This window comes from Bombyx mandarina, chromosome 02, assembly GCF_030267445.1.
Source record: "Bombyx mandarina strain Sakado chromosome 02, ASM3026744v2".
In the NCBI taxonomy this organism is placed as follows: domain Eukaryota; kingdom Metazoa; phylum Arthropoda; class Insecta; order Lepidoptera; family Bombycidae; genus Bombyx; species Bombyx mandarina.
The window spans coordinates 3,050,404-3,074,663 of record NC_143209.1 but is presented as its reverse complement, the minus strand read 5'-3'; the positions used below and the strand labels follow the sequence as shown (position 1 = coordinate 3,074,663).

The following is a 24,260-nucleotide window of genomic DNA, read 5'->3' as shown; positions in this document are numbered from 1 at the left end:
AGTTGATTTCTTTGAGATTGTAAGTAGTTGGGCTGAAATTAAATGAAACAATATGAAATGGAGGAAGTAAAGATTCAATAAAATGATAGCTGCTTATTTAGACTTCAGTGGATATTTTGGAAGAGCTCTAGAAGCCACGTCCCGAGGCTTCGTTTTGTTTACCCATATTTATGAACTGGTGGCTTATTAATAATATAGCATCTACAGTGGTTTAATATTACAGGTTTGAACCTGAATAATTTAAGTAACAAAATAAAACAATTCACACAACTTCACTCTTCGTCTTCGGGCTCCCGCCAAAAAGATAACAGATAATACACCTAACACTGACTCTCTTGGTCAGAGAATTATGATCAGCCTGCCGTTGTCTAGTGGTGACAATGACATTTTTGTTGATTCTTAGGGTTGTACTGCAAAACAAAAATATTTGCTTGTTGCTTTTTGAATCGATTTTAGACAAAAACAATGAAGGTAAAGATGGTAATCAAGGTAAAATAATATGTATTTAAAAAGAGGACCAGACCACGAATTTTAGAAATTAATTAGATTAGGAGTTAGTTGTGAAACTAACTAAATGATATAGTGATATATCATTTTTGTCACGAGCTTTCACATACAATCTAAACCGAAATGTTTCCGAAGTTCAACATATTTCTGATCAAACTTGGTTTTAGCTTTTCCTCAACGTTCATCTACAGACAGTTTCAGTCTACAGACATCCACTGATGGATATATTCCTCCTCCACGATGATCTTCATATGTTTCCTGCTGTATACAATAATTCGATGGTCTATCTTATAGGAAATTTCACTGCCTTCGAATGTGTGATCGCCACTCGAGAAACTTTTAAACCCCAGTGGACAAACTTACTCTTCGTCAATCTTTATAATTCGTTCGTTACTATTCGTTACCATAATTCTCACGAGAATTTAACAATATTTGTGATTTGATTGATCAAAGATTTTATATCACAAGCATTTACATATTTTTGTATTTAATCGATTTCTTGAGATGTTGGTCGGAAAAAACACAAAATAGGTCACGGAACGTCATCGAAAATCGAAATGTCGGCGAACCAAGAACTGTTTGTCAACATCGTATTGATTTTTTCTTTCTTTTCTAAAATATCAAACAAATAAATCATCTATTAAAAAAAATTTAATAACCGTCGTCATTGCATAAAGTACAAAGCAAGTTTATACGTTCAAATCAATCTATTACACATTAAAACGTATCGTGTGCGTTAAAATAACGAAAATGTGAACATTCTAACATTTTGCACCGTATATATGTAAAACTAATTTCTATAATAATATTACTTCTGTGGGACTGTATCTATTGTGAATTTAATAAGTGGCATAAGTGCGTTTAGTGCGTCGTTAGTTTATTTTTGATGAAAACATCAAAACCGCTTTCCGCGAACGCCTTATGACATGATGAAAAAATCAATAAATTCTGCAGGGTCGCGGTTGCTAGGATTTGATTAACGCTATGCAGTAAAAAACCGCCCGATAGATTACACAAATATTCGAAAATGCCAGTGCAAATATAAAAAACAGCAAAAAAAACACGGAGAGTATAATGGGGCAAAAAGTTATACCCATACTAAAATGTATAGTTTTATTTCTGTTTATTTTCACCGCGAAAGTTTTGACGTCGAACAAGCATGATTCCCAGGAGGTTAGAAACAGCTTTCATCTATTGAAAGCACAGAATTATATAAGGACATTTACGAAATATCACCATAGAAGAAATATACACAAGAATAATGATATAAATAACTTCTGGCTGATGCAAGACCGCCATACATACATGGGGAAAAGAGACCTAGAAAATTTAGACTATAAAGATATTGAAACAGTGATTAATGAGCCACTCAATGAAATTATTTCTAGTGGGAGATGGTTTGGAAAGAAAAATAAAAAAAGAAAGAGAAGTGTAACAAAACCGAACGAATTTGGAAGATTCAATGATATGAATTCGAATGAATTGGTTTCGGGCAATATACCAGTTTTGAGTCAGTTTGCAGCTGACTCTGTCAGTAAACACACCAGTTCTATAGATCATAAAATTTCAAGCCAGTCAAAAGAAGTTATAATAAAAAATGAAATACCTAGTTACATTAAGAATACGAATGTGAAAAATGCTATCGTTGTTACCGATCCACCAACCACAATGGGACCTACAATATCATGTATATACAAAATGCAGAATGTGTTCCACAGTGCTACCCTGTCTTACGATGATGACACGAACGCTCAAACTATGACAGTGAATGATGTTTATAGTGAGTAAAAAAAGGTTTCTATTTTTTAGAATTTTGATAAATATTTTTTTAATTTATGTATAATTTAAAGCTTTTTTGTTGTCACAGACAACTAACGTGTCGCTCATGCAAATATTACTATTGTGTTGACTAAGTTATTCTATACAGAAATAAATGAAAGCATCTGGTAGAATGTAACAACAATAGAAAATGAAAAACTAACACTTAAGGCTTCGTCAAACAGAACGCGTAATTAGCGCGCGTCAGAGCGCTACTACGCCTCTCTGTTTGACGGTATGATACCGTAGTAGTACAACACATCTCGGCGTCATAGCGCGGCATTGGTGTAGCGCTCTGACGCGCGCTAATTACGCGTTCTGTTTGACGAAGCCTTTATGTTCCAACTAGTGAGGACTGAATAAAATACCATTTCAAATAATGTAGGCTATCATTGATTACAAAAAAAAAAAAGTTAGTTTGAATGTTTTTATGCTGTATAGTATCCATGCACTCTATAGCTCGATTACAATATCTCTGGACCTTGCTGGAATGTGAAGCCCCTCACTGTTTCTCTTTCGTCAGGTCCAGAAATAAGGTAACCGGGTTGTAGTGACCTTTATAGCTACCACTATTTTAGTCCTTGACCACAACCTCTCTGGGCCTCGCTGGAATGTGAAACCCCTCCTGGTTTCCCTTTCGCCAGGTCCAGAGATAATGTAACCGGGTTGTAGTGATCTTTATAACTACCACTATTTTATTGCTCGGTCACTACATCTCTGGACATCACTGGAATGTGAAACCCCTCCCTGTTTCCCTTTCGCTAGGTCTAGAGATAATGTATCCGGGTTTTAGGTTTAAAGGTAAAAGGTAAGGAGTAGTTTACAGATAAGACAGCTCCTTGATATCAGCATGGTCGATATTTCTTGACACAAACGAAACGAAAACATAAATATGATATGATACCTCATAATATTTTATTGTTTCCTCTAATTACATCTACACAGGAGAGAGGCCAATAACAGATATGAAACTTGAAACCGGTGAAACAGTAAGAGTTGAACACTGTACACATACACGAGATGTTTGCTACACATTCTGGCATATGCAGGATCAAGGAAATATTACAATACTTGGACAAGGTCAGTTAAAAATGATAATACAATACAATGAGTGAAAATAATAAAACAGCATATTTAAAACACATATCGTCTTCTTGCATTAAAACTGTATAATCTCAAAACTTACTAATTTTACAGGAGAGTGTTTTAAAGGTTTAACATTTGATATTTTTAATATTAATCATCTTAGCAACGTTTATTTTTTATTTTTTACCAGTTACATTATCTGTCTTTTTAAGTAAGATAAAATTATGTATTAATTTTGTTAATAGTAGTCAAAACATAGGTAAACTAAAAAAAACAAACTAAAAATAAACTACGGTCTTTTGACAGTATTTATGAGAAAAATTATTCTAATTTTTTTGGAACTTGCACACTTTTAATATGAGAAGACGATATTTCTGCCTCTACATCTTTGTTGTGCAAGAATACGAGTTACTGAAAACATCATACAATAAAGTCAATGTAAGACTCTCATATTGTGCTATCCATAATCTGTAACTGTGAAACAGCAAATGCTACCTGCCCATCTAGAGTAGAACACAAACCGTTTCAATGGTATATGTTCGTAAAGACTTAAATTTTTATTTAGTTCACTATTGGGATTATGTGCAGGTTGCTGGAGATCAGCTGAAACAGCAAGGGGCATTAGCACATGTGACAAGTGCATGCGTGCCCCCAAACGATTGCCGGGTTCTAAATTCTGCTGTTGTACCAAAAGTTACTGCAACAGTGATTTCTGTAAGTTTTATATATTAATTCTTTATTAACTTAAGTCTATTCTAAACATGTAAATATTCTGTGTAAATTTTCATCTGCTAATAATATTTATATTTAAAGTAGTTAGTCTAACATATATTTGTTTGGGCTGCTCTTAAAACCACAGATTCGCGTATGGAAAAACTGACCAAATTTATTTGTATTTAGATTTAGTATTTTTTTTCCTCTCTAAGCACCTGTCATTTTTGTATACACTTTGACATTGGCGAAATCAATGCCAAAGGCGTTGTTGGAGCCAAATTTTTATAATATTATTATTTACTGGTTTAATATTTACTGGTGGTAGGACCTCTTGTGAGTCCGCGCGGGTAGGTACCACCGCCCTGCCTATTTCTGCCGTGAAGCAGTAATGCGTTTCGGTTTGAAGGGTGGGGCAGCCGTTGTAACTATACTGAGATCTTTAGAACTTATATCTCAAGGTGGGTGGCGCATTTACGTTATAGATGTCTATGGGCTCCAGTAACCACTTAACACCAGGTGAGCTGTGAGCTCGTCCACCCACCTAAGCAATAAAAAAATAAAAAAATAAAAGTGGGAATGAGTTGCTCGCTCCAGGCATTTCAATATTGTAGTAATTGTTACGTTATAATACTCAGTGTAAAAAATTCATATTTAAAAAAAATCTAATATTAAAAAATAAATAAATAATAATTTTATATGTAAAAAAAAAAAGATATGCCCGCTGAGTTTCTTGCCAATTCTTCTCAGGACGGAGGCTAGTTCTTGTGAATTGGCGGTAGTTCTTTTGACGTTCAACAAGTATGTACTTTCATTTATGTTGAATAATTTTTTTTTTATTTGATTTCATTTGAATAATAAAAAAAAAAGTAAAAGTTTTTACATTTTTACTGCTTTGCTGTTGCGGTCATTCATTATGCATTAATATGTATATTTCTGGTTCAATGAGTGTGTGCATCTGGTCATTTTCCGCAAATCGGCATCCGTATATTTGCCCAGATGACCATGATCATCTAAAGATATCCCATAAGGTGATGTGAACTGTATTGTTAGTTATTACTCTGATATATGACGATGATGTGTGAACCCTAACAAATATATTTTGTGATTATGGTTATCTCTTTATCTCTTATCCTTAATTAGTATTATTTTTTCTACTACCATTTTACTAATAGCTCTTTTATCTTTTGTTAGTATCAATAATACTTCATGTCTACGAGAATAAGATAAGAATTGGTTCAGTTTTTTAATAGTAATTGTGATGCAAATTTGAAATAAAAGTGTTTTTAAAAATTTTAAGTTAACCAAAATGTTCTTTCGGTAATCAACTTATGTATGTGTTTTTATTTAATTACTACTAAAACAAAGTTCACATTACACCTGATACCATTTGACATTTATCTATTTGGGAAACCAACAGCACAATACAAACATATAATATTTTAATATGATATAATATAATATTTAAATTGCTAAAACAATAATTAAATATGTTTCTACAGTCAATATCACATATAGCTAGAAAGTGAACAGAGAAGAGAAAGGGGAATGCTTACTCTCCATAGTGTGCTAGGCCCAAGGTGGACATCAAATATTACTATAAAACTACTTTTTAAGTTACTTTTTTTAAACTACTTATTGTAAACTGTAGTGGCGCTTATTTGGAAGAAAGTAAATGCATATTTATTTATGACAAAATTAATGCACTAAGTATTTTTTCTCTAATCTATTGTCCGTTTTGGGCCTGAAATGGGCATTCCCCTTTAGAAATTTAAGTTACAAAAAAACAAGAGCAACACAATACGCACATATTATTTTGTACATCAACTTACACTATAAGACTATAATACTCATCGTACTAAATCACCTTATGAATATTTCAAAATAGCTTTTCTATATGCTACAAGTGACAATGCGTACAATGCTTTCGAGGCGATTTGTTTTCAAGAGCTTTTAGGTTTTTTTTTTTTTTTGCTTATATGGGTGAACGAGCTCACAGCCCACCTCATGTTAAGTAGTTACTGGAGCCCATAGACATCCACAACGTAAATGCGCCGCCCACCTTGAGATACAAGTTCTAAGGTCTCAAGTATAGTAACGACGGCTGCCCCGCCCTTCAAACCGAAACGCATTACTGCTTCACGGCAGGAATAGGCAGGGTGGTGGTACCCACCCGCGCGGACTCACAAGCGGTCCTACCACCAGTAATTACGCAAATTATAATTTTGCGGATTTCATTTTTATTACACGATGTTATTCCTTCACCGTGGAAGTCAATCGTGAACATTTCTTGAGTACGTATTTCATTTGAAAAATTGGTACCCGCCTGAGGGATTCGAACACCGGTGCATCGCTCAACACGAATGCACCGGACGTCTTATCCGTTAGGCCACGACGACTTAGTCTATTGCATTTACAGTATCACTTAAAGAGGAGACGGTGACAATATCTGCCGAGTCTACAATGAACACAGCATCTCAGCAGCCGAGCTATTCCAACCTCGTCGCTTCGTCATCCCTAGCCCTAGTCGCGATACTTGTGATGGCGATAGTCGTTAAGACGTTTTATTGCAAACGCATCAAAATCGATAAAGGCGAGCTTAGTGACGGAACTGATGTCGAGAAAGGTTTGTTTTTTTGCTGTTGTATAGTATAGATGCAAGGGATTTCCTTTCCATGAAAGATAAAGAAAAATATCAGTTGAAATTTTCATATTCCATGAGCCGGCAATGTAATGCATACAAAAGTCAAAGTTCAACGACCTTGCTGAGATTGTTTACAAATTATTTTAAAATTGTATTGTATCATCATTGTAGATTGATACCGTATGCCGCATTGGCCAGGCTTTTTTTTATTGCTGGTGTTCAGTGGTTACTGAAGCCCTATATACTGATATCTATAACGTAAATGCGCCACCCACCTTGAGATATAAGTTCTAAGGTCTCAGTATATTTACAACTGTTGTCCCACCCGTCACGGCAGAAAAGGGCAGGGTGGTGGTACCTACCTACTACCCGTGCGAACTCACAAGAGGTCCTACCACCAGTAATAGATGACCGACTTCTCTACAAATGCACTTTAGAGAGGCTATTCCAAATGCAGCATGTCCTTAACGCTCTGCTGGAGATATCCATTAACGACACAATGTTTTATTTATATTAATAACATATTTTTTTAATAGTTATTAACTTATTGGTAGATCTAAACTTAACCTTAGCTCATTAAAAAACTACCCACTCATCTTAAGAAAAAAAAAAAAAAAATAGTTTGGTAATATAATAATTTCAAACGTAATTACTGTATGAGCCGGCATGAGTAGGTATCACCATCCTGTATAGTTATAATTTTAAGGATGAGATTCCACCTCAAAGTCTCAAGTTGGTGGGTAGTTAACGCTGTTTTCTGTTTTGTTTTTTGTTCTACCTATTTTAGTGACCTCGAGGGGTTATAGATTCGCAGATCGAGTAGGTGAGCTCACGGGGCTCAACCTGACGATGTTGCTAACACGAACCCTAGCAAGAGCCGTGCTTCGCAGAATCTACCACCGGATCGGAAACGCGACCCACTGAGAAGATCCGGCGAGAAACTCAGTGGGCTGTGTCTGTGGGTTAATTTACTCGCCGAGCCCTTCGTCGCAAGCGACGGGTTCGACGAGAGCGATGACCGGTGCTTAAGGTACCTAAAACCACCGTTAGTGGATCGGGAGGATCCGAAATGACGTGTTTTGGGCGACGTCGACTGCTTTCCATTCTGTCCGCAGGATCGGGAATGTAGTTACCGGCGGCATGATGAGAGGGCTCTCGTGTCGTGCCGCTTTGTCGAAGTGGTGACAGCCCTAATTAAGTCCTATAAATTCTTTGCAGGTGATATAATGGGCAACTGCCCCGATTCGCTGTCCACGGGACTACTGTGTGTCGACAATCTGACGCTTATCGAGCATATAGGTGAGTTTGACATTGTTAAAGATTAATCCCGTTTGGACTTAATAATCCAGAGGCTCTCAAACTTTTTTTTATTATTATTAAAAAAACAAAGTCATATTGCGAATTAAAAAAGAGAAACAGTAGTAGTTTTTTTTTAGATTAGCTAGAAATAATCTGCTTCCATTTTTTATTGTTTTTCAATCTTAATTAATGCCATTTTACGCATATTATGCAGTCTTGATTCGGACAGCTGTTTAATTTAGTTTTTACTGGAGGTAGGACCTCTTGTGAGTCCGCACGGGTAGGTACCACCACCCCGCCTATTTCTGCCGTGAAGCAATAATGCGTTTTGGTTTGAAGGTTGGGGCAGCCATTGTGACTATACTGAGACCATAGAACTCATATCTCAAGGGGTGGGTAGCGGAATTTACGTTGTAGATGTCAATGGGCTCCGGTAACCACTTAACACCAGCACAACGCCCGGATCAGTTGTTGCAACTGTAACAATTTGATAAAACCGTGACAAACAAACACCTCGACCGAATGTAACGTTGCTATGCGCCTGTAGCGTGCAATACTGGGTCGCACTCGGGCGTCATCGGATGCGATCGGAGTTCCCGAACGCGCAGGTGTCCCGTGACGTCATGCGACGAGATTCGCGCGCGTCGGTTTAAGTTTACTGTTTTAGTTTATACTAGCTGACCCGATCGATAAATAAAAGAGCAACGGGGGGGGGGGGGTTACATGAAAGAAAAAACAAAATTGTTATTTTTATTTAATTCCGAGCAAATTCATATTTATGTACCTTTTGAAACTTCTCTGGACTTCCACAAATAATTCAAGGCCAAAATTAGGCAGATCGGCTCAGTTCTCGAGTTTTAGCGAGACTAACGAACAGCAATTCTTTTTTATATATATAGAGATTATAACATTGTACACATTATAGGAAATTGTGTGTTTGACTTTTTTATATTCGGAGTGAAAATATCCCGCGAAAGCGATAACAAACCACACGCTTATCAAATGGTCAGTTTGTCACCGTCGTCACTTAATAAACTCTGTGCCGATTTTTTATTATGTTTAGGTCAAGGTAAATTCGGTTCAGTGTGGCGCGGTTCATTGGGCTCGACGCCAGTTGCTGTCAAACTGTATTCCAGCTCTAGCGCCTGGCAGAAAGAGACGGCTATATACGCGTTACCTCACCTGTCTCATCCAAATCTACTCAGATATTACGGTGAGTAGTAGTACCCCTTAAGCCTTGTGGCTGTTTAATTTTTTTATTGCTCTAGAGAGACAACGGCCCACCGACTAAACAGCCACCAGATAAGAAGACACCATATAAGAAACAATTCAGATATATTTTAAAGCTCCGTGTGGTTGATTTTATTTTCTAATTACAGTCTTCATGAAAAACCAGATTTGTCGGATTGAATATTCAAAGATTCTGTCATCTATAGTGTCTTAAGTTCGTCTGTGTTCAAAATTCGACCTTAATTACAGATATCACAAGGCTTAGATTATTTTTGTTTTTTTTTTATTTTTAATAAATCTTCACTTTTGTCTTTAGAACAGTAGACTCGCATATTGCTATTATAAGAGAATCATTTGAAAAACTATGGAGAAAATCTTAATTAGTTATCTAATTAGTAATCTTAATTTTTTTCTTTGTCGATTTATTAGACGCATAGTTTTTTTTTTTATATCTACCCTTCTATATTAACGTAACGAGTATTCGATATTATTGTTTAAAATTCAGGCAGTGAAACAAGACCCACTCTGACTGAGGGTGGCGGGAGGGAGCATCTAGTCGTTCTAGAGCTTTGTGTGGGAACTTTGAGGGCGAAGCTTCAAGCTCAGACGTTAAGCTGGTTGGAGTTCGCTACTCTGGCTCACGGGATAGCCGCCGCACTGGCACACCTACATACACCAAGTAAGTATTGTAAGTAAAAACTATTTCGTGTAACAAACACCCTGTATAGTTGTAATAAAGGGTGTTTAAATGCGGCGTTTATAGTTAGTTCCGAAATGAATAATATAGGTTAAAATTATATAAAAAATCAGTAAATCGCGACATGACTTAGAGATTAAAGTTAAGCTTACCCCATTCAAATAGCCGAGTTCTTTTTGTTATAATAGTTTTAAAAAAAAAAAAATCGTTCTCCTGTAATCTTGAATCGTCACTCGAATTAAAGTGGAAAATTGCTTTAAGGAATTCGAACTGATTATAAATAAATAATAATTGTAAAACCGTTAATCGAGCCCTAAATCAGGCCGATGATATTGAAAAAAAAAACAGATTTGTAAGGAATATTCCCGTAGACCCGTACCTTTTTTTTGCGTATTCAATTGCAAAGGGATCTCATAACAAAATACCCAGTTTGGCTATCAGTCGCCTCTCACCAGAAACCGCAGAGATATCACTTGTTGCCCGTTCAGAATTGTCTTTGAAATTTTGGCCCAATTTTTTGGTCCTCAGTCGGGAACAAACCTTGCGTGGTCCATCGCGACGTGAACAGCAACAACGTGCTCATAGCGAGCAACGGCACCGCCAGACTCGCCGACCTGGGTCTGGCCCAAGTCTTGCAGCCCAGGAGAGAGCACACAGCTCCAAACAGGATCACTGAGGTATGTGAGGTGATGCTCAATAAGGGTGATTTACATAATGTACAATTCCGACGCGCGACTGGAAGTTATTTCTTTAATTAGTATAGCTATAAGCTCACGACTCACTTGATGTTAAGTGGTTACTGGAGCCCATAGACATCTACAACGTAAATGCGCCACCCACCTCGAGATATGTTCTAAGGTCTCAGTATAGTTACAACGGCTGCCCCACCCTTCAAACCGAAACGCATTACTCAAATTTTGGCGCGCTTTCTTCGTTCAATAATAATCCTCATATTTAAAAATTTCAAAGTCTATGGTAACATGTATCCCGTTTGGAAATTATAAATAGATATTATGTAAAAAATGAGTAAGTGGGCTAATGTTAAACGGAAAGCTTAAGTTACCCTGATGGACGATATGTGGCAGGCCGGTACCCTCCGATATCTCGCGCCCGAAGCCCTAGAAGGCGCGCTGGACCTCAGCGGAGCCCGGGCGGCCTTGTGCGCCGTCGACGTGTACGCCCTCGGCCTCGTCCTCTGGGAGCTGCTGTGGAGGACCGCCCCGGCCCACAGCGGGCCCACGCCCTGCTACATGCTGCCCTACCAGCATCTGGGGCTGCCGGCCAATCCCACGCTGCATCACATGCAGGTAAGTTTTGGACCTAATCAATCTTTGGGTCTTTGGACAATCGGTATGATAGTTAAACAGACATGTAGACTCTTAACTTGAGCAAATTTGAAATATGAGCTCGAGTCTAGCCATAAATTCTGTTACAAATGAAAAACATTTTTTTTTGCAATTCAATTATTAAAATGTATTCCGACATATTTATTAAAGTCTCAGCAAAAAATAAAAAAATATTCTGTTTGAAATGGCCACCTTTGCCTTTTATACCGGCCTTTAATCTTTTTTTCACCCCATTTTCACAAAAATGTAGTTTTGTGACTCCTTGATAAGACACGCCCCACCAAACCATCACTGGCGCAGGATGATGACCACTTTGTACCTTTCCGACCACTTGAGCTGCTTCTTTAGAAATGTGAGCGTACACTTTATCATTTTGCTTATTGTAGTGTTCTTCAATCGTGAAAATTTTTTCATCGGTAAAGAGGATATTTCTGTACCTTTCAGCTGCGTATCGCGACAGAAGGCGTTTTGATCGATCACTCTCTTTAATTGTAAAGATTGATTTAGGGCATGTCCTGTATATCAACGATAAGCATCGAGCTTCAGGTCTTGTTTTATAACACGCGACAGAGTCCTAGCGGGCATTTTCATTTCAGGCGTAAAGTTTTTTTGGAGTTTACTCCTTTAGAATCGATTTACATATATAGGCCCGGGGTATGAAAATTATGGGGACCAAAATCGTACTAGCATGTCACACGAAATGCGTTATGCGCATTTCGTGTGACATGCTAGTACATGCGCCGGCAGTCCGCCACAAAGCCTCGTACTGATCGCGCGTTTCTCTCATTATTGTATTTTCATATATTTGTTAGTCGTTTGTTTTGTGTCTCGTTAATTTGTTAATAATCTGTAGTGTATCGTGTTGTCGTAATATAGAACTATTTCTCGTATTGTTTCGTTTAATTTTTTATATCCAGTAAACTCCAGTCGTGCGTCGGAGCGGACACACACACTTTTTTTCTTCTTATTGGGGCTTCGACCAAATTTGGCTTTAACAGCGTTAGCAGCCTTTGTAGTTCTAGCGGCACGCGGTCGACCCGATCTTTTCTGATCTTCGACAGACGAAGTGTTGTTGTATCTGTTGATAGTACGATATACGTACATACGGCTGATAGATACCAAGCTTTTGAAGTGTCTGGAATATGACCTACGGCTTCATACCCACTTTGTGCAAGGCGATTACTGCAATCCTATTTTCTTTAACACCCCATTCCATATTGTAAATTGATAATGAACACAAAAAAATATGTGAAATGGCGCAAAATCGAAAGAAGTTTTAAAAATAATATACATGTTCCAAATTCAAAATAATTAAAAAGTTGAAAAAAAGAAAAGTTTTTATGAAACAGTATTTATGGCCAGACTGGTTATATATATGTAAGTAGAACATATGGATACTTCGCGGCAGAAATAGATGTAATACCCATCCACACGGGCTTTCAATGTTTCCAGTAAAAGATGTAATTGGGAACCAGTGGGGGGATTCGGGGTAGTCAATATAATGAGCCTGGGAGGAAACATCACTGCTGATAGGTTTGAGAATGTTGTAGCCTTGGTGTTGGGAATGATTCCGTTGATATCAACATCAGGGCTACCACGTGCGAATAATATGCCATTATATAGGAAACTCATAACACCATAAATATCTGTGTAGTGTAGCGGGCGTGCAATAATTCGTTGACCCGGGTAATATACTCGTGTGTGTGGTAGGCATGCAACAGTCCGTTTACCCGGTTATAACAGTCGTTTGAGTGGCGAGCGTGTAACAGTTTGTTGACCTGGGTAGTACAGTCGTGTGTGTGTAGGGGGCGTGCAACAGTTCGTTGATCCGGGTATAACAGTGGTGTGTGTGGAGAGTGTGCAACAGTCCGATAATCCGATTATAACAGTCGTTCGTGTGGCGATCGAGCAACAGTTCGTTGACTAGGGTAGTTCAGTCGCGTGTGTGTCTGTGTGTGTGTGTGCTGGTAGGCGTGCAACAGTTCGTTGACCCGGTTATAACAGTCGTTGATGTGGCGAGCGTGCAACAGTTCGTTGACTAGGGTAGTTCAGTCGCGCGTGTGTGTATGTGTGTGTGTGTGGTGGGCGTGCAACAGTTCGTTGACCCGGTTATAACAGTCGTTGATGTGGCGAGCGAGCAACAGTTCGTTGACTAGGGTAGTTCAGTCGCGCGTGTGTGTATGTGTGTGTGTGGTGGTGGGCGTGCAACAGTTCATTGACCCGGTTATAACAGTCGTTGATGTGGCGGGCGTGCAACAGTTCGTTGACTAGGGTAGTTCAGTCGCGCGTGTGTGTATGTGTGTGTGTGGTGGTGGGCGTGCAACAGTTCGTTGACCCGGTTATAACAGTCGTTGATGTGGCGAGCGAGCAACAGTTCGTTGACTAGGGTAGTTCAGTCGCGTGTGTATGTGTGTGTGTGTGCTGGTAGGCGTGCAACAGTTCGTTGACCCGCTTATAACAGTCGTTGATGTGGCGAGCGTGCAACAGTTTGTTGACTAGGGTAGTTCAGTCGCGCGCGTGTGTGTGTGTGTGTGTATGTGGTGGTGGGCGTGCAACAGTTCGTTGACTAGGGTAGTTCAGTCGCGTGTGTATGTGTGTGTGTGTGCTGGTAGGCGTGCAACAGTTCGTTGACCCGCTTATAACAGTCGTTGATGTGGCGAGCGTGCAATAGTTCGTTGACCCGGGTAGTAAGATGTTTGTGTGGCGAGCATGCAATAGTTCATTGACCCGCTCATAGCAGTCGTTCGTGTGGCAGGCGTGCAACAGTCGTTGACCCGGGTATAACAGTGGTGAGTGTGGAGAGCGTGGTTCGTGTGGCGATCGCGCAACAGTTCGTTGACTAGGGTAGTTCAGTCGCGTGCGTGTGTGTGTGAGTGGCGGGCGTGCAACAGTTCGTTGACCCAGGTAGTACAGATGCTTGTGTTGCGAGCGTGCAACAGTTCTTTGACCCGGGTAGTACAGATTTATCTGTGGCGGGCATGCAACAGTTCGCTGACCCGGGTAGTACAGATGTATGTGTGGCGGGCATGCAACAGTTTGCTGACCCGGGTAGTACAGATGTATGTGTGGCGGGCATGCAACAGTTCGCTGACCCGGGTAGTACAGATGTATGTGTGGCGGGCGTGCAACAGTTCGCTGACCCGGGTAGTACAGAAGTATGTGTGGCGGGCATGCAACAGTTCGCTGATCCGGGTAGTACAGATGTATGTGTGGCGGGCATGCAACAGTTCGCTGACCCGGGTAGTACAGATGTATGTGTGGCGGGCATGCAACAGTTCGCTGACCCGGGTAGTACAGATGTATGTGTGGCGGGCATGCAACAGTTCGCTGACCCGGGTAGTACAGATGTATGTGTGGCGGGCATGCAACAGTCCGCTGACCCGGGTAGTACAGGTGTATGTGTGGCGGGCATGCAACAGTCCGCTGACCCGGGTAGTACAGATGTATGTGTGGCGGGCATGCAACAGTCCGCTGACCCGGGTAGTACAGGTGTATGTGTGGCGGGCATGCCACAGTTCGCTGACCCGGGTAGTACAGGTGTATGTGTGGCGGGCATGCCACAGTTCGCTGACCCGGGTAGTACAGATGTATGTGTGGCGGGCATGCAACAGTTCGCTGACCCGGGTAGTACAGATGTATGTGTGGCGGGCGTGCAACAGTTCGCTGACCCGGGTAGTACAGACGTGTGTGTGGCGAGCGTGCAACAGTTCTTTGACCCGCTTATAACAGTCGTTTGTGTGGCGTGCGTGCTACAGTCCGTTGACCCGACCAGTAAAGTCGCGTGTGTCCCGCGCAGACGCTGGTGTCCCGCAAGAAGGCCCGGCCTCCGGTGCCGCGCGAGCCGGGGCTCGCTCAGTGCACGGCCGCCGACACGTGCGACGAGTGCTGCGACCACGACGCGGAGGCCAGGTCAGATACACCTCACACTATCTTCTTTTCATATCGGCATAGATTTCAAAGTTTAACGTAAGGCATAACCTTAAAGAACCCTCTCAGCAAGATCGACAAAAAAAATCCAAGCTTAATTAAATCTGGCCACTTCCAGTCATTTAATTCCCTTATCGCAAACGTTCCCGTTTATAAACATCAATAGAAAATATTCAAGTTTTAATGAAATCTAATCACTTCTAGTAATTTAATTCCCTTTTTGCACACGTTCCTATTTATCAACATCAATAGAAATTTTCCAAGTTTTAATTAAATCTAATCACTTCCAGTCATTTAATTCCCTTATCGGAGACGTTCCCATTTATCAACGTCAACAGAAAATTTCCAAGTTTTAATTAAATCTGTCCACTTCCAGTCATTTAATTCCCTTGTCGCACACATTCACAAAGATAATACATAATACGTCAAATTAGATACCTCAGTAACATTTCACTGGCTATATGACTACTATATGGCTTTATACTATATATCGATACACGTAATAGTACCGATATCAGGGAAGACCCTATTATCCACCCGGATAAGTAATTCTAGAATTATTTTTCAATATAATTTTGTTAACAACAGTACACCATATCACAAGTGACGTATCTTTTTCAGATATATTTTTTTTCTAAATAAAAAAGCTTATCTAGAAGAGATCTCTTTTAGCGATAAGTACCGCCTATTAAACAATTATAGCTGTCTGTTGATTATTTTTCAATTATGTGTGTTTTGGTTTGCAATAAAGTATACGCCATGTCTTTCTCTTTCACTGTCACAATAAATGTCCGTGTTCTTTATTGGAAATCGAACATGCAAGTTAAAAAAAAGCCATAAAAGCTCGTAGAGATCTCGAAAAGTTCGAAATCTCAATTAGAACAAGTGGCCCACTCTTTAAACCGGAGCGTGTCACTGCTTCGCGGTAGAAGCAGTCAGGATTGTGGTGCCTACCCGTGTAAGCTCCTACCAAGCCCTACCACCGGTGATTGGTAATCGCCTCAATCACTTGCACTTCTACTGGTGGTAGGACCTCTTGTGAGTCCGCACGGGTAGGTACCACCACCCCGCCTATTTCTGCCGTGAAGCAGTAATGTGTTTCGGTTTGAAGAGCGGAGCAGCCGTTGTAACTATACTGAGACCTTAGAACTTATATCTCAAGGTGCGTGGTGCATTTACGTTGTAGATATCTATGGGTTCCAGTAACCACTTAACACCAGGTGGACTGTGAGCTCGTCCATACGTCTAAGCAATAAAAAAAAAACGCTGCAGAGATCTCGAAGGATTATTATGATTCGTCCTTTTTAGGTTGACCGCGGTGTGCGTTGAGGAACGCATGGCCGAACTGAAGCAGATACTGCAAGCCCAGGGACCTCGGATACACGATAACAACTTGCATCCGAATTCGGGTAGATAATAATAATAATAATAATAATAAAACTACATTACATCTTCACAACATTACAACTAGGGAAATTGCTATAAAAAAAAGGTATATATGAGTCGTCTATTATCAAAGGTGGCCATCTGTGCATTTGGACAAAAAAAAAATATTGATATGTCAATACAGATTGATTTGAATATAATCGTCTCCTTCAAAGAATACGGTTCAAAACCTGCATTAAATAAAGGTTAATAGTTAACCTGTTATTTATCTAAGATGTCGTTCCGAAGGGTTTTGTGACTGCCAATGGAATACAAAGTCAATAATTCGTTTTTCTGATTTACCAATCATTGTCCAAAAGTCAGATTGCCGGCTTTGATAATAGTCGACTCATATCAAGGTGACTCCTTGAGCCCCCTGTGGTTCTGCCTCGCACTTAACCCAATATCTTAATTGCTGCGTGATTGTGGGGCCGGATATCGCCTTAAACATAATAATGATGAGGCACGCATCTCACCTCTAATAAAAGTCAGTGGTTCAGTGCTAAGTCACCAGGTAAAGTAACTTCACCAGAAAGGGCGATCTGTAAAAATGTAGTACGTACGTTTGTCTGTTTGTGTGTGTGAATGCGTATGTATAGAATCGACACAACGTGCAACCAAGTACCTTCTGCCTATCGAGGAGTGAAGGGCCATTTGGCTTAAGCGAATTTTTTGCAACACTAATTTTCGGCATAACTATAATAGTTAGACATACGCTGTCGCGACACTTTTTGTAAATACTAATGTGTTCTACAAAGTCGTAGTACGTTATTTTATTCTATCATTAATAGTTTTCGCAGGGCACGCGATGTAAAGAATATTTTAGGTAATTTTTTTTACACTTTGGGTTACATTATTGGAGTTTTAGTAAGGATACTAATTTTTTTTTTTTTTTTCAAAAAAGTTTATAGCCTATGTCACTCGGGAATAGTGTAGCTTCCAAACAGTGAACGAATTTTTCAAATCGGTTCAGTAGTTTCGGAGCCTGTTCAATACAAACAAACAAACAAATCTTTCCTCTTTATAATATTAATAGAGATGAGCACCATACATCGACAGCGTAACTAGGGACTCCCGACTGATTAGTAACGCACAGACAATCATCGATATCGATATCTTTACTGAAATTCAATTAAAAACATCGAATCGATTGAGAAAAATTCGCTGATTCCGAATATTGTATATAACTCGATATGACCCTAGAAGACGCTTAAACCAAATAGTAACTCATCCTTCGATATAGCGAACGTGCTTGTATGTTTGTTTGTGTGTGAACAGAGACGAGCCCGCCCTCGCCAGTCGATCAGGATAAGAACTCGAACTGCACGGCGCTACGTCACGGTTGTGACGTCACGACCCCGCTGCTCTACCCGCACCCGCACATGGGCCGCAACGCGTGCATCGAACGCAACACGCACACGAGCACGCAGCAATACGTGACGCTCATACACAAGAGCCTGAAGGACATATCCGACCCGAGCGACGCCATCCGACTCGAGAACATAGACGACAATTGCTTGTCTGTGGCCAGGGGCTCGCCCAGGGTTGCCGTACCGGAAAATTCGGGGCCGAACGTGACCAGGTCACACCAGCGCCCGCTAGATTACGTTCAGAACGACGTGAGCCACCACGACGTCGACCGGGGACCGAAGCAAACCAATTTACTGCAGGAGACAAGAACCGAGAAAACCGGATGGGGCATCAGGAAGTTCTTCGAGAAGTTCAACAAGAACAAAATGGATACGGAAGTGAAGCTCGCACCGGAAGGCCAGAGAACGAGGATATCCGTAGTTAACGACAAGAACAACTACAACAGACCCAGCAACTTGGTCCTGAGCCAAGACCCCAATCTTATATACGAAGCGCCCTGCCTCTCGCCGCCAAACCGAACTTTGTCCCCTAACATGATGGCGGACGCGACCTTCAAGGAGATACCCTCGCACAACGATAGTCACATATACGCGGTCATCGTGCCGAAAGTCCAACCGGACGTAAGCGGTATCAAGAGCAAGAACGGTAGCAGTTCGGAGAGTTTGAAACAGTCTGTAGGGACCTCCGCCTCATCCCAGAGCGTTTACAGGAACAACTCTGAATCCGGGGATTGGACGCTAAAGAATCGACTGAGCCACGACAACAAGCCCGGCTCTAACAGTTCCTCTAGGGCCAGTATCAATTTGGAGTTGCAGTTCATAGAGGGTGCGAACCCAGCGGCCAGTCCCTTCGAGTTGAACTCGGATTGTTCTGGAAGTGAAGACGAGCAGCTGCTACTGTTGTCCGAGAACGGGGGCTCGAGGATCACGATGCAGACGGTCAGCAAGGACCCCAAGTACCAGGTGAGCGACTCGTGCGTCCATAGACCACCGTCAGCCTTTTTTTTTTTTTGTTGCTTTAATGGGTGGACGAGCTCACAGCCCACTTGTTGTTAAGTGGTTACTGGAGCCTATAGACATCTACAACGTAAATGCGCCACCCACCTTGAGATATGAGTTCTAAGGTCTCAAGTATAGTTACAACGGCTGCCCCGTCCTTCAAACCGAAATGCATTACTGCTTCACGGCAGAAACAGGCAGGGCGGTGGTACCTACCCACGCGGACCATCAAGAGGTCCTACCACCAGTGATTATGCAAATTATAATTTTGCGGGTTTCATTTTTATTACACGATGTTATTCTTTCATCGTTGAAGTCAATCGTGAACATTTGTTAAGAACGTATTTCATTAGAAAAATTGGTACCCGTCTGCGGGATTCGAACACCGGCGCATCGCTCAACACGAATGTACCGGACGTCTTATCCCTTAGGCCACGACGACTTCAATAGGTCCTCGATGTTTCGGGAGGCAACTCTACCCCTTTCTATTCCTCGATCGGTCGCGGCCGACGCCATGCCATCATGCTAAAAATCAATCATTATCTAGTAAAGATGGAAAAAATAATAATAATGCCTTTGTAAAACATACTTAACGGACTTATATGAACTAATTTACTAAAATTTCAAAGAACAGAGACGATGGAGACGTCTTTGTCACAACATTTTTTTTTTAATAAATAAAGAAGGTCTTAACAGTTAATTTAATTAATATAGTTAAATAATTAAATTAATTTTGTTTTCTAAAATTAACGCTCTTAATATTCCGGTTTTAAGAGGGGCATAATCGCTAGTGTGATTGAGTGTTCGGCCTCATGCCTCAAGGCGGGCAGCGAAGTCTCACGTCCGCCATCACGTTTCCAGAACGACGTGCTGAAGGAGAGCCAAAAGAAAACGGTGACCTTCAACAAGAACCACAACCGCTACTCGAACTTCGACAACGAGGTCAGCGACCCCAACGACAAGGAGAACGTAGCGAATGGCTACAGCGGAGACAACCCCGCCTACCTGCCCGCCCCCCCCAACGCCGCCGCCCCCGCGCCCCGCAAGCCCGCCGTGCGCCGCCAGCGCTCACTGGAGCAGGTTTCTTAGTTTTTAATACTTACTATAGTAATTGCCCTTGTAGGCAGACGAGCATAGGGCCCACCTGATGGTGAGTGGTTACCGTCGCCCATGGACTTCAGCAATGCCAGGGGCACAGCCAAGCCGCTGCTTACCGCTTAATACTCTCCACAAGCCTCGTTTGAATAAGCCGAATCCATAGCCGGATGGTACGTGGCAAAAAAGATCTCTGGAAACGCACTGTGGATGACCGCAGTGGCTCCAGGTAGTATGGATGAACTCTACTCCGGTGGCGGGCGGTGCGATGGTAAAAACGAGATGCCGGTATCATCTCGAATAATTCCTCAGAGCACTCCCCATGGAACATACGGTACAAAATACAGAGGAAACCGAAGTCCCTCCGCAGACCCAGAGGTTCCAAACGATCCGTGAGAATGGGATTATCGACAATCCGAACGGCCCTCTTCTGTAGGGAGTCAAATGGAAGAAGCTACTCTTGGAAGGTTGCAGGGATACTCCTTGGAATTGCGGCGCCATGACAAAGGGGTCCTTCTTCGCAGTGAACGCGCAAACTTGTGTCTTTAACGGGTTGAATTGAACCAAGTTCAATTCACCCCATTCGGAGACTCGCCCCAGAGAGTTCTCCACTTCAGACACAAGTTTTGATCGTCTCTCTTGCACCACTTTCCGAGAGAGACTCTGATGGCCTCGCATCCCCCGTGCTGTCATCCGCATAGCAATGCATGCCATCAATAGATAGCATGTCATTGATATACAGGATGAAAAGCATGGGGGAGAGCACCGAACCTTGTGGAACGCCAGCGTTAATGGTTATGGTATCAGAACAGTCACCGTCTACAACGACCGTGATGCTCCGCCCATCCAAAAAGCTAGTGATACACTATTAATTACGTTTTATTTTCAAATCTCAAATCTCTTAATATCATGTTCAAAATTTTAATTTGAAGAACTTGGTCGTAATGATTGGTCGTTCTTGTTGACAGGTAAGCGACATCTTCAGCACGGTGAGCGACGTTAAACTTGTAAAGCCGGCGGGCCGAGTCAAGACCCCCGGCGACCTTCCCGTGGCCCTGCGCAAGGCCAGGCGCGACCGAGCCCTTCAGAAGGGCCGGGAGAGCGCCAACAGACTGAGCCTGTACGACGACAGCGTCATGCTGGGGAACACCCTGTAGTTGCTCTACGAACGTGTCTTCGGTTGAGGAGTGTTAAATGTTCAGAGTGTAACACACGAATGTCGTTCCACCCATTGAACGAACTAGTGTTTTAAGTGAGGTCCGGGATCATCGACGCCTTCATTTAGTCGGACTATATGACCAGTTGTCTTAATCTAGTCGGATTATATAACGAGTTGTCTTCATTTAGTTGGATTATATGACGAGTCGTCTTCATTTGGTCGGATTATATGACCAGTCGTAATAATTTATTCGGATTATATGACGAGTCGACTTCATTTAGTCGGACTATATGACGAATCGTATCAATTTATTCAGATTATATAACAAGTCGTGTTAATTTAGTCGGATTATATATTGAGTCGTATTATATGACGAGTCATATTAATTTAGTCGGACTGTACGATGCATCGGCTTCGTTTAGTCGTATTATATGACCAATTGTCTTCATTTAGTCCGATTATATGACCAGTCGTCTTCATTTAGTCGGACTGTATGAGGTGTCGGTTTAATTTGGCAATTTTAGAAAACCGTCAATACCCCTTTTTTATAGGAAGGGTCTTTTGGATTACAAGGCAGCTAAGACTTCTGAAGGTCTGATTACAAAAGGATGTCGGAAAAAAAAACCATACACCTCCAATCGATAAACTCCTCCATTAATATTAAAAGTCGGTTAGTAATGTCATGAACATGAAGATTGATGACTGAATCGAATCTCGTGCTGGCACGTGCTTAGTTTTGTTTTTGTTTTACTGTGATAATATAGGCAAACGGATAATCGTAAGTCCGAACATCAATGTATCGCTAGTTTTAGTCGTTTTACTGGTGGTAGGACCTCTTGTGAGTCCGCACGGGTAGGTACCACCGCCCTGCCTATTTCTGCCGCGAAGCAGTAATGCGTTTCGGTTTGATGGACGGAGCAGTCGTTGTAACTATACTGAGACCGAAATCATATCTCAAGGTGGGTGGTGGTATTTACGTTGTAGATGTCTATGGGCTCCAGTAAGCTCTTAACGCCAAGTGTGCTGTGAGCTCGTCCACCCATCTAAGCAATAAGAAAAAATAAGTCGTATCAATAAATGTTCCGGTCAGGCGAGCCGATGTCTTTGTGTTATCTGTGCTGATTGTCTATTACTGTGTATTTAACTGTTGAAGTATTTTGACGGCTCTTTTGGCGGGAACGCGTAGAGCGAAGTTGTGCGAATTTGTTATAATAATTTAGTGTTTTTTTTTTTAATAACTATGGTTCATTTACCTTTAAGCATCTGTGAAAGTACACGAGTGTGGGAAGATGGGAAGATATATAAAGTCGCTGGACGTGACGTGGGGTTCTTAACAAAAGCTCATTTAAGTCTCGATAAGCTTCCACAATTTTTACTAGGGCGCTATTTCATCTCATTTCATTCCAAAGGATTTCAATTTCAAATAAATAAATATTATAAATAAAATATATTCCGCTCCATATTCCATTTTAAAGTATTCATAATAATAAATAATTAAAGATTTTTATTAACTTCGATACTGGCAACAATGGCGTCGCAAGAAGCCAATTAATTGCCATTAAAAGAATAAGAATGCGTGAAATAATTTTGTACTTTAAATTAAATATTTTTTAAGTCGTAACAGTTGATCATGTTGCGATGTTTTTTTCTTTTCTTCTTTCTAAATTGATATAATCTAATCTCGAATAAGTATTGAATAATTTAATTGCAATACGTCTCGCGACAGTAAGCTGTGTCCGCAAAAGCTCCTATCAAGTAAGCTAGGCTTTGTCTTTATGAGTACCTTGCACGGTATGATGCCCGGTGTGAGATTCCGATCCTCCAGCGTTTTAAGGTTTCTCAAATTCACATTTATGCGGGTTTGCTACGTGAAACGAAGTCTTGAAGAGTCGAAGTTAACACATTGTCTTTTCATTCGATCCTCGCCAAGACAATATATCTCATACTTACCCAAAGGTCGTAGATGAGTAAATAGATGATTTTTTTCCTACCTATTCGCCGGTAGCCTAAGAGACTACGCCTAGACGGGTAGGCGAGCTCACGGGCTCAACCTGAGAGAATTCGCTAACACTAGCTCTAACAAGAGCAGTGCTTCGCAGAATCTACCATCGTACTAAAGAGAGAGAGAGTATTCTTTATTGTACAAAAAACAAAATATGCGAAAAATTAAATACAAAAAAAGTACAATTGGCGGTCTTATCGCTAAAAACGATCTCTTCCAGACAACCATCAGATGGAAAGAATCATTTGGAAACAAATTACACGCGGTTTTTCTTATCAATTGAAATATACTCGTATGTATATACACATACACACACATGCATATATGTATATATGCACATACATATATATACATGCACGAATTCCTTACATATGTTATATACATTTACTAACGACCCGCCCTCGTTTCGCTTCGAAAACTGTAATTTATAATTGATTTCTCCACTATTTGATGGATATTATTATACATATAAACCTTCCTCTTCAATCACTCTATCTATTAAAAGAAACCGCATCAAAATCCGTTGCGTAGTTTTAAAGATTTGAGCATACATATGGATATAGGGACAGAGAAAGCGACTTTGTTTTATAGTATGTAGTGATACTGATAATAAACAGTTTTAGACTGACTCCATGGTGCAGCGATTAGCGGCCCTGACTATTGCGCCAAGGGTCTTGGGTTCGATTTCTGCATAGAGCAAAATTTTTTTGTGATTAACATTTATTTGCTCTTTGTCTGGATGCTTACTATCTGTTGATGTATATATTTAAATTTAAATTTCTCGCATTAAAACTGTATAATCTTAAAATTTACTAATTTTACAGGAGAGTGTTTTAAAGGTTTAACTTGTAATATTTTTAATATTAGTCATATTTGCAACATCTATTTTTTATTTTTTACCAGTTACATTATCTGTCTTTTAAAGTAAGATAAAATTTATGTATT

General features: G+C 40.7%; 1 protein-coding gene across 2 annotated transcripts; it reads left to right on the top strand.

Annotated features, from left to right (window-relative positions):
* Positions 1-397: 397 nt before the first annotated feature.
* On the top strand, positions 398-22,804 carry LOC114241953 (uncharacterized). Of its 2 annotated transcripts, none has more exons than XM_028172955.2 (14): positions 398-2,287; positions 3,271-3,405; positions 4,000-4,125; positions 6,542-6,748; positions 7,985-8,065; positions 9,129-9,278; positions 9,801-9,974; positions 10,521-10,669; positions 11,078-11,299; positions 15,135-15,247; positions 16,574-16,674; positions 17,969-19,023; positions 19,921-20,139; positions 21,123-22,804. In XM_028172955.2, exons 1-14 carry the CDS (start codon positions 1,582-1,584, stop codon positions 21,309-21,311), a joined length of 3,627 nt encoding a protein of 1,208 aa, XP_028028756.2. In that variant the 5' UTR covers positions 398-1,581; the 3' UTR covers positions 21,312-22,804. The 2 variants fall into 2 exon arrangements, with proteins under 2 accessions (XP_028028756.2, XP_028028755.2); XM_028172954.2 differs by having other exon boundaries at positions 9,801-9,983.
* Positions 22,805-24,260: the final 1,456 nt, after the last annotated feature.